This window comes from Ornithodoros turicata, unplaced genomic scaffold (assembly GCF_037126465.1).
Source record: "Ornithodoros turicata isolate Travis unplaced genomic scaffold, ASM3712646v1 ctg00001308.1, whole genome shotgun sequence".
Taxonomy (NCBI): domain Eukaryota; kingdom Metazoa; phylum Arthropoda; class Arachnida; order Ixodida; family Argasidae; genus Ornithodoros; species Ornithodoros turicata.
Window position 1 is genome coordinate 10,604 of NW_026999546.1, and position 10,733 is coordinate 21,336.

General features: G+C 53.7%; 1 protein-coding gene across 1 annotated transcript; it reads right to left on the reverse strand.

Moving 5' to 3' along the window:
• Positions 1 to 9,779: 9,779 nt before the first annotated feature.
• LOC135376811 (uncharacterized) lies at positions 9,780 to 10,472 on the reverse strand. The gene has a single exon (XM_064609274.1). The coding sequence runs from the start codon at positions 10,470 to 10,472 to the stop codon at positions 9,780 to 9,782; it is 693 nt and encodes a 230-aa protein (XP_064465344.1).
• Positions 10,473 to 10,733: the final 261 nt, after the last annotated feature.

The window sequence follows — 10,733 nt, forward strand, 5'->3', positions numbered from 1 at the left end:
GTCCAGATTGAGGTTGGGTCCTGAGGCGAGGAGATCGTTTAAGGCTTGGGATCCAGGGGTCGGATTCACAAACAAGTTCGTAAGATTCGCTACGATGTCGTAGTCTACAACCGTCGTAAGACATCGTCGCAAATCGCGGGGTTCAGTATTCACTAAAGGATCGTAAAGGAGAGGGAGTTTCACGATGGGCAGAACGAGCAAGAAAGAGCAGCTGACGTGCTTCCTGAAATGTGACCGTGGGATTAATGAGCGATTGGGCCCGAGGTTATGTTATTGTTAAAGCAACGACGTCAGCTCAACCAATGGGGCCCGTTGTATCCTATGCCACATGCCACGGTGTTTGACAACAAAATCGCTCGGTATTTTCAGAAGTGTGTTCTGAAGTTGATATAGAAGTCACTCATCGGGCCTCAAAGCGTGTCCACCGGCCGAATTTTACGGAGAGCGAGATAGAGACCCTCGTGGAAGGGTACAAAACAAACAAAAACGCTATCGACGCCAGTGGAGATGGAGCAGCAGGAGCTAAAGACAAGCAAAAGGTCCCAAAGCACATCACTGCAGCCCTCTTCGCGGTTTCGGGAATTACACGGAACTTTGCAGAAGTAGAAGTGGACAGACTTTAAAAGTTCGAGCAAAAGAGAGGTATACGATGTGGACGTTCGCAGGAACAGCACAATGGGAGGGTTCATTGGGAATTACAATAGTTGTTAGGGTGAATATTACAGAGAGGAAAGGAAAGGACGGCTATGAAATTTCATAACATTCACAAGTATATTGTGGCAAGGAAACAGGTTTGGCAAGGTTTATTCGGGTTGGTGCTGGAACTTCCAGAAGCGGGAGCGAGCGAGCGAGTGAGCGTGCCGGAACCGATGATCACGTTGACGATCGTCTGCCTCACAACTTCCCCCGGCGAAGAAAAGGAGCCAACCTGATGAACGGGACGGTTAGGGGGTGATGAAAGGCTTAAGGCGGGTGACGTGGACGGTTTCAGTGCCGCGGTGTCGACGGTCAGTAGGAGGCTCAACGGGTTCCACGACATAGTTCACCTCTGAGGTACGGCGAAGGACGCGGTAAGGGCCAAGGTATCGGGAAATGAGCTTTTCGCATAAGCCAGGAGTGCGAATGGGCGCCCAGAGCCATACTTTATCGCCGACACGAAATTCAGCGTGCCGGTGGCACTCATCGTAGCGATGCTTGGCGAGCGCTTGGTGGTGAAAAGTACGGAAACGGGCCAGTTGGCGGCATTCTTAGGTACGGGAAGTAGCGTCGGCCAAGGGTAGGTTGTGATCGGTTTGCGGGGTGTAAGGGAAAATGGTGTCGATGGTGCACAAGGGCTCGCGGCCATAAACAAGACGGAAAGGGCTGAAGCCCGTGGTGGCTTGGACTGCCGAGTTGTAGGCAAACGTGACGTAGGGGAGGATGGCGTCCCAGTTGCTGTGATTGGCAGACACGTAACAAGCCAGCATATCGGCGAGGGTGTGATTGAAGCGCTCCGTAAGTCCATTTGTCTGAGGGTGGTAGGCAGAAGTGGGAGTGTGCACCACAGAGCAAGCCCGGAATATCTCCTGAAGCAGGGCGGCCAAGAAAGAACGGCCACGGTCGCTGACGATAACCCGCGGGGCGCCGTGACGTAGGAGAATGTAGTTGACGAAGAAGTGGGCGATTTCTTCTGAGGACCCGGAGACGAGGGCGGCGGATTCCACGTACCGGGTGGCATGGTCTATAGCGACAATAACCCACCGATTGCCGGAGGGTGTTATAGGGAGTGGGCCGAAAAGGTCGATCCCAATGCGTTCAAACGGGTGCTGGGGTGGGGTTAGGGGTTGAAGAAGGCCTGTGGTGGGCGGAGAGGAAGGCTTGCGTCGTTGACAGACGAGACAGGCGTCGACGTACCGGTGAACATTACTATACATCCGAGGCCAAAAGTAACGCTGGCGGACACGGTTATAGGTCTTCAAGAAGCCGAGATGACCAGCCGTCACGTCATCGTGGAGAGAACGTAGTATCTGCTGGCGGACGCAGGGAGGCGCGGCCAGAAGAAGTCGTGCGCCGTCGGGAGAGTAATTGTGCCGATATAAGACCCCGTCGGACAAGGTGAAATGTTTACTCTGGCGGATAACTTTCCGGTTAGTGGCTGGAGATGTACCATCAAGGTGGCGGATGATAGGGGAAAATGTGGTATCCTTGAGCTGCTCCTTTCGAAGGAATGTCGGGTCGAAGGAGGTCAGAGGACAGCAAAGTAGGAGGGAAGGATCCGAGGCAGGGGACGGTTGATCGAGGGGTGGTGCCATCTCGTGCGGAAGGGGACAACGGGAAAGTGCGTCGGCATCAGAGTGCAGGCGGCCCGACTTGTACTTCACAGAGACGTCGAACTCTTGAAGTCGTAGTGTCCACCTTCCAAGGCGGCCAACGGGATCTTTGAGGGTGCCGAGCCAACACAGGGCGTGGTGATCGGTAATAACAGAGAAGGGCCGGCCGTAAAGATACGGACGAAATTTCTGTATGGCCCAGATGACGGCAAGGCACTCCTTCTCAGTGGTGGTGTAATTACATTCGTTCTTAGAAAGGGTACGACTCGCAAAAGCGACAGGGTGTTCCATGGGAGCGTCAGAGGGGCGTTGAGCCAGTACCGCGCCGATGCCGACCCCGCTGGCGTCCGTATGCAGCTCTGTAGGTACGGAAGGGTCAAAGTGCTGAAGGACTGGAGCCGAAGTCAGGAGAGATTTGAGTCGATGAAAAGCTGCAGCACACGAAGGGGTCCAACAGTATTGGGCATCTTTCGTCAAAAGGCTGGTGAGAGGCGCAGCAATATCGGCAAAGCCCCTGATAAATCGTCGAAAGTACGAACATAGTCCAATGAAACTGCGCAAATCTCGTATGTTTGTTGGAGTGGGGAAGTCGTCCACGGCGCGTACCTTGTCGGGGTCGGGTGAGATGCCCTGAGCGGAAACGATGTGGCCCAACACTTTGATCTGCCGATAGCCAAAGTGGCACTTCTTGTGATTTAATTGCAGGCCAGCAGCGGCGAAGCAGTCGAAAACGGCCCGTAGCCGGTCCAAATGTTGAGGAAATGTCTGAGAGTACACGATGACATCATCCAAATAGCAAAGGCAAACATGCCATCGAAGGCCACGCAGAACAGTATCCATGAGGCGCTCGAAAGTCGCAGGTGCGTTGGTGAGTCCGAAGGGCATTACCTTAAATTCATATAAGCCATCCGGTGTAGTGAATGCCGGTTTTTCGATATCACTGTCCGCCATAGGGATTTGCCAGTATCCAGAGCGCAAGTCCAGAGACGAAAAGAAATTACCGTATTTTCACGCGTATTAGCCGCGGCTTATGCGCGATTTATTTTTTTCGCGGACGCTCTGCGGCTTATCCGTGGGTGCGGCTTATCTGGTGACTATTTTTCCCTGGTACTTTCCCCATACCCCGGGTTAAACGAAAGGGCCGACAGTGCGTCATGTTTTTCGGAACAGGACCGCCCTGCCAGTGCACGAACAATACCGAACAGGGGCAGGTCCACTCCACATTCGAGTGGACAAACCCGTCAATCCACGAAAAACACGCAACAAGGGCACAATCCGATCTTAGTAGAACACTAGAACTGACCTCCTTTGTTATACATCATGCCGACACCGGAATGTGGACAGGGTTTATGGCCTTCCCTACGGTCTCCTTTGTCGGCAGACCCACAGGAAGGGTTCAATACACCTGATATCGGGATAAAACGTGGTCAGCTAAGCGTCAGTTCTCATTTGACGAGAGCAGCAGCATTCGTGGACACGGGCACGGCAGTTAGAGGTGAGGCATGGCTCCAACGCTGAGGCACAGCCACGACAGCGGCTTCAAAGTAAAAGTCATCGACTTCGCGGATAAGTACGGGAACAGGGCAGCTGGCAGGGAGTACGGCGCTGACAAGCGTTGAGCGTCTCTGTTGATTTTGTATGTGCATCACTGATTTAGCGCACAAAGCAGTCGCGTCGTATTACCCGCGGCTTATCTGCGAGTGCGGCTTATCTGCAAAAACATTTTCAAAATGTATCTAAAAACGAGTCCTGCGGCTTATCTGCGGTGCGGCTAATACGCGTGAAAATACGGTAGCATCACTGAGGGCATCCAGGGCATCATCAATCCGGGGCATGGGGTAGACGTCGCGACGTGTTATCTTGTTCAGCCGAGGATAATCAACGCAGAACCGTATGCTGCCGTCCTTTTTCGTTACTAAGACAACAGGCGACGCCCAAGGGCTGGATGAGGGCTGAATAATGCCCCGAGAAAGCATGTCTGACACCTCCTTCTCTATGACTGCGCGCTCTGACGCAGAAACTCTGTACGGGCGCTGACGGACGGGAGGGGAGGTGCCGGTGTCGATGCGGTGATGCACTCCTTTTGCGACTCCCAAGGGTGGCTTGCCAAGATCGAAGAGGTGGGAATACGTCGTTAATAGTGAAATGAGGGATGCGCGGTCGTCAGAGGAAAGAGTAGAAGCGATCATGGTGGTCAGGGAAGTAGGATTGACAGGAGTGTGTAAGCGAGCGGGTTCCGGCGTAACGTTGAGGGGAGCAAGAACATCGATGGGGTCACAGTCCTCGGCTGTGGCGACGACGAAGCCAGCGGGTAGGAGAGCAGCCACGTCGGCGGTGTTGGTTATGGGAATGTATGCTCGACCGTCTGTGAGCGAGGTGAGGCAGGATGGAGCAGCAAGTCCTTTGGAAGCTAGTGCGTGAACGTTGGGTGACACAATGATGCAGTACGATGCGCGGGAAGACAACGACAGGGTCGGAGTAAGAGGCGCGAACGTGACGGAGCGAGGAGGCAGGATGAGGGCAGCAGGAGCAGATAGCTTGCAAGAAGGCGGAACGGTGGGCTCGGAGTCAACGCACGGCACGGGACTGAGAAGGACCTCCTCACGAGCACAGTCTATGACAGCGAGATTGTCACGCAGGAAGTCCCAGCCCAAGATTACGTCGTGGCAGCAAGACGACAAGACAAGAAATTCAACTGGGTACGTAACGTCTCGAATAGTGACCCGGGCAGTACAAGTGGCAAGTGGAGAAATGATAGTCCCAGAGGCATCCTTAAGGTGGCGTCCGTCGTAAGCAGTCGTCACTTTGTTTAGGCGGCAACAGAAATCGGCAGTAATAACAGATCGAGCGGCACCGGTGTCTATCAAAGCAGCAACAACGTGGCAATCAACGAATGCGGGAACCAGGTTTCGAGGGGAGGGCGGGGGTGGTTCCTCAAGCGCCGTGGTCGCAGTCCGCCCTCGTCGGACTGCGGCTATTGGTTTCCCGGTCGCGGCGGACTCGGAGGGCGAGGAGACCGCCTTGAGGGTGATCGTCCGGGATACGGAGAAGGGGAGCGACGACGTGGTGATCGCGAGGAAGGTGCGAGTTGGGAACAATTATATCCTGGGGACATCATACGAGGTCTGTTGGTAGCTTCCAGGGGTAGATCTGACAGGGCGCGGGGTCTCGGGGCGCCGTAGCCGGCAGGATAGTCATTTTCGTCCCAGAATCTTGATTGCATATCACGACGGCGTTTACGGCAAAATCGGGCAAGGTGTCCCCGAATGCCACAATAGAAGCAGGTGCGTTGTTCGCGCTGGCGATGAAAGGATGTGCTGACCATCGGGGCGCCAGAGCCAGGTGAGTCGTAAAACCCCGCAAAGGGGGCGAGAACAGCTGGTTCTGGAGGAGCAGGAGGACCGACTGGTTGAGGAGGCGGAAGACGAACGACATCAGCGTACGTGGGGCGAGAGATGCGCGTAGTCTCTGGTGTTGTGAGGGAACGGGCAATTTCTTCACGCACAAGATGTTGAAGGCTATCATGACTAAGAGGCGGTGTGGGCGTGGGAGCAGGGCCTGGTAATGATGCGACACGGATCCCTGCACGCACGAGTTCTTCGCGCAGCACGTCACGAATCATGCTACGGATAGTGTCTAGAGTGGGCGACGCCTGAGTGGCCGTTGACGAGAACGCAAGGAGGGAAGGTATTCGTGCATTTCTCGCGTCCTGAAGTGAACGACAAAGAGACACGACGTCAGCGACGGTCGTGGGAGCTTTGCTGACAAGAAGTTGAAACGCATCTTCACGAACGCCTTTGAGAATGTGCTTGATTTTGTCGCTCTCTGACATCTTCTGGTCTACCTTTGCACATAAGGAAAGAACGTTCTCAATGTACGACGGGTAGGGTTCTTCGGGAGCTTGCACGCGATGGGAAAGTTTATGCTCAGCATCCACTTTCCGGTAGGCTGGGCGGCCGAATAGCTCTCGTGCACTGGTGGTGAATGCGACCCAGTCAGTAAAATCAGCTTCGTGGTTCAAGAACCATGTCTTGGCTAAGTCGGACAGATGGAATATGACATTGTTGAGCTTGGTAGCGTCGTCCCACTTGTTGTAGGCGCTCACCCTAGCATAAGTGTCGAGCCACTCGTCGATGTCAGCGCCGTCCGTACCAGAGAATGATGGCGGGTCCCGCTGACGGAGAGCAGGCGCAAGGACAGGACGAACGTCCCCAATAACGGCGTCAGTTGACATTCTGGCGAGCAAGCGGCCAGAACGTAGCTCCAGAGTGGGAGTGTAGGCAGGGAACGGTAGCACCTCCACCAAATGTGGCAAGGAAACAGGTTTGGCAAGGTTTATTCGGGTTGGTGCTGGAACTTCCAGAAGCGGGAGCGAGCGAGCGAGTGAGCGTGCCGGAACCGATGATCACGTTGACGATCGTCTGCCTCACAATATTAATTTCAAACGTCAGGAGCAAGTGTAGACCGCAGCGCGGCTAGTACCGGTGACGATACTGGAGGAAAGAGTGGTTGGGGCCATTGACCGAACTGCTGTCCATGATATTCCTGGCAGTTTTGATATTGGTATGTGTGTGAGGGGGGATAAGTGCACCAAACACCCTCACCACAAACTTGTGTTAACTAATTCGCTGAGAATGCTGTGCTCAGCTCTGACTCAGCACAAGAACTCACCAATCCAGGCACATCCCATCGACCATGTCCAACGACGCCTCTTTCAGGGGCTACGTTTTCCCCCATGTGTACTTACCTTCAGAAAAAGCGACTGCGAATGATATCTATGTAGAGCCTGCTCAGCAGCCTCAGGCATCCGCCTCATGGTCAAGCAAGGACTCATGTTTGAGCAGGGGCATTCAGAGTAGAACCACGCACAGAACCACAAGCATAATGTACCTCCTCATGCTTCGTCACGTGCATCCACAGTGTACAGTCAATTGAGTCAATAATTATATGCCTGTCTTCTCAGATTAGTGTGTGCATGGCATTTCATGAAGGCGTCAAGATGACAGCCGCAATGGGGCAGAGGAAGTTTTGGAGACTCACAAGAAAACTGAGAAACATTTAGCAGGCCTGCTTGTCCTGCAATGCGAATGCTTGCCATATAGAGCAGCATAAGTATGGGGTGAACACATTGCCAGGTGGCAGCTTAAACCATGGCAACAGTGAATAGACTGCGTACATAAGAATGTGGAATCTTCATTTATTTAGTTGACTTCAGTTACAAAATTATTTAGGAGCGTATTCAGACATAAACGTGTTTTCTAAAACAACCACACTTTCCATCCCCCGGGCACTCCTCCTGCACAATTTCAGAATATGCACACGTATACGGAATGTTCATAGAGAAGGACCTTGCTTACGCTACATTGCATGACAACTGCCTGGACATGACCAAACATAATTTACCCAGGGTGTTTTTTAGAAGTTCACTCGGTGTGCGAATGAACTTCATTTGAGCGTCCACACTGCACTTGTTACACCAACGACGATGCGGGAACAACTGCTTTGTTTCACGGCCGCCAAATCTCCAATCACCAACTAGAAGCTTCCACTTGAATAAAAACGAAACGCAACCATCACCTGCACGTCCCCGCGAATAGCGTGGCACCGATCAGTTGGTCACCTCAAGGAGGGAGCCAACACGTACGTCGCACAGGCTATACGAATCCCAGCACTTGATATCCTGTGATAGCGTAGCAAGTGGCTCTCGGAGACGTCAAACAAGGTCACAGGGTGAGCTAATGTCAAAGACAATCCTCACTTTTGTAGTCTCCCGATCTTCGCGTATTACGACATGGTGGGGCATGTAATATGCTTGAGAGACGAGGGATGAAGGGTTTATGCGTTCTGCATGGTGTAGATGAATATATTGTGGAATAGTTCTATCATATGTCTCGAGAAGGGCTTTGCTTTGACGGAGTTTCCTGGTTAGGACGTTAAGTCGTTTCAGAGCCAGCGACTGGTTATCAGCCAGAGTCTTGTTTCTCCCCTTCAGTGGAAGACAAACAGTGTATCGTTGTTGGGATAACCGGGTTGTCGCCGCGAATTGCTGAAGAACAGGGTCCTCTTGAGGTCTGGCGGGGCAAGAGATATCCTCAATCCCAAGATGTTCAACATCCCAAAACCGTCGCAACTCCTGACTTATGGTAACGTCTGTCGCCTGTACATGTAATGGATGAGCCACTTGGGCATGAGGTTCGTCGTTCGACGGAGTAGGGCCCTGTAGGACCCAGACCAAGATAGTTTCCACGGCGACTAGACCTTTGCAAAGCTTGCGAACCTTTCCTGTTACGACGCTCCAGCAGTAGTCGCATCCTGTAAGGAGTGAAATTTGCCGGACCTGCTGTATGTATTTATTTACATACATACATGCTTATCATTAAATACATACATGATGCCGGACTCGCGCAAGATGTATTCATAGAGACCGAACGGCGTTACTATAGCGGTCTTCGGAATGTCAGCGGGTTCTACCGGAATCTGGTGGTATGCTTTGACTAGGTCAACTTTGGAGAAGACGCAAGCTCCATGCAGGTTTACCGCGAAGTCTTGAATGTGTGGCATGGGGGTACCGGTCCGGAACGGCAGCATGGTTTAGGGCCCCGTAGTCACCACACGGCCTCCAGTCGTTGGGTGCTGCCTTCGGCACCATGTTTACCGCTGATGACCAAGGACTAGAGGAGGGTCGAATGACGCCCAACTCCAACATATGCTGGAACTCGTTCTGCGCAATGCGGAGCCTTTCAGGTGGCAGGCGATGGGGGCGAGTGTGGACCGGCGGACCTTTCGTGATGATGTGGTGGGTGATGTGGTGCTTCACGGGCGGAAACGTTGAGACAGGGTGCGTGATCGAGGGGAACTCCTGCAAGAGCTTCTCCCACTTGGTCACACTAGCAGGTAAGGTGGTGAGGTTAAGTGAGGGCTCGCTGGACGCTGTGCCCCGGACAGCGAGATGGGTCATCGTATCGAGTAGTCGTTTCGTTCGCACATCGACAGCCAGGCCGAAGTTGCTGAGAAAGTTGGCTCCGATAATTGCATGTTGAAGATCCGCGACGACAACAACCCAATGAAAAGCTCTACGCAGCCCGAGGTTTAGGGTGACTGAGCGAGTGCCATAGTATGAAATGACAGGATTTATTGACAGCCTGAAGCGCCCCTAAGGCCGGATGGCGTTTCTCTTCCGGAGTAGCTGGAAGAACGCTCACAGCGGCTCCTGTATCCACAAGGAACGGACAACACGGACAACGGACAACAAGGAATGGACCGGTCGGCGATGAAAAAGAGTGACGGTCGTGGGGCAGTGGGGCTTCCAGCGCTTGCCGTCATCAGCATTGGGCGTGGGCGTTTTCCGGCAGACCTTCGTACGTGCACGGCTTCGTGCAGCGAGTCGACTGGTATCCGAAACGCCTGTGGTACCAGCATACCCCGGAGACCTGCGCAGGTGAGGGGGAACGGCGATGGCCAGGAGATTGGCTACCGCTGGCACGCACGGCGGGTGGTTAGATCTTGCAGCATCTGATGGAGTCGTGCGACATCCGCGCGTAGATCCGCCACGTTCTTGGAAATGGCTAAAATTGGGTCAGGAAGAGAAGCCACTGCAGCAATGGTAGGTGAAGCGACGTCAGTGATGTTGTCTGCCATCCGCGCTAGAGCGTCCAGCGAAGAACCCTCGGCGGAGGCGAGGATCATCTGGACACTGCTGGGTAGGCGTTTGAGGAAGAGTTCCCGGAGAAATGTTCCGTCGAACGAACCAGCCTTATCATCCAGAAGCTGCTGCATTCGCCTTAGGAGCTGTGTAGGCTTGCGGTCACCAATATATTCCGCCGAAAGAAGTTGCTGCAGGCGTCGTCGCTCCGTCTCCGACGTTCGGTTAATGAGCGCCATTTTGAGTTTGTCATAGGGGTTTTCTTTGGGGCGCTGTAAGATGATATCCCGGACTTCTATTGCGGTCGGAGGCGGTAAGGCCAACAGGACGTAGTTGAACTTTGCCACTTCAGACGTAATGCGATGGGTGGCGAACTGTACTTCCACCTGAGCAAACCATACCAGGGGGTCGGCGGGCCAGAACTCGGGCAGGCGGATGCTGACCGATGCAATATCTTGCGGTTGTGCTCCGCCGCCGTGTAAACCGCCGTTGCCGGAATCAGTCGGCGTGGTCATGGCCATGGCTGGTTGCCCCGAGCGTAACCCGAAATGTTCGGCTCACCACTTGTAGCATAGGCTACGAGAGACAGGGAATGGACAACCGTCGAGCTCGGGGAACAGCAAAAGAAGTGTTTAATGGCGCGGCAGGAGCTGAGCTAGCGCATGCTGCCGCGCTTCGTCGTTATTGACTACCTTGGCCACAGGTGCACCCAGTGGGTCGGGAACGGGTGCCACGAAGCAGGTTCGATGACCGTATTTTTGTTCCTTGGTGTTTTTAAGGGA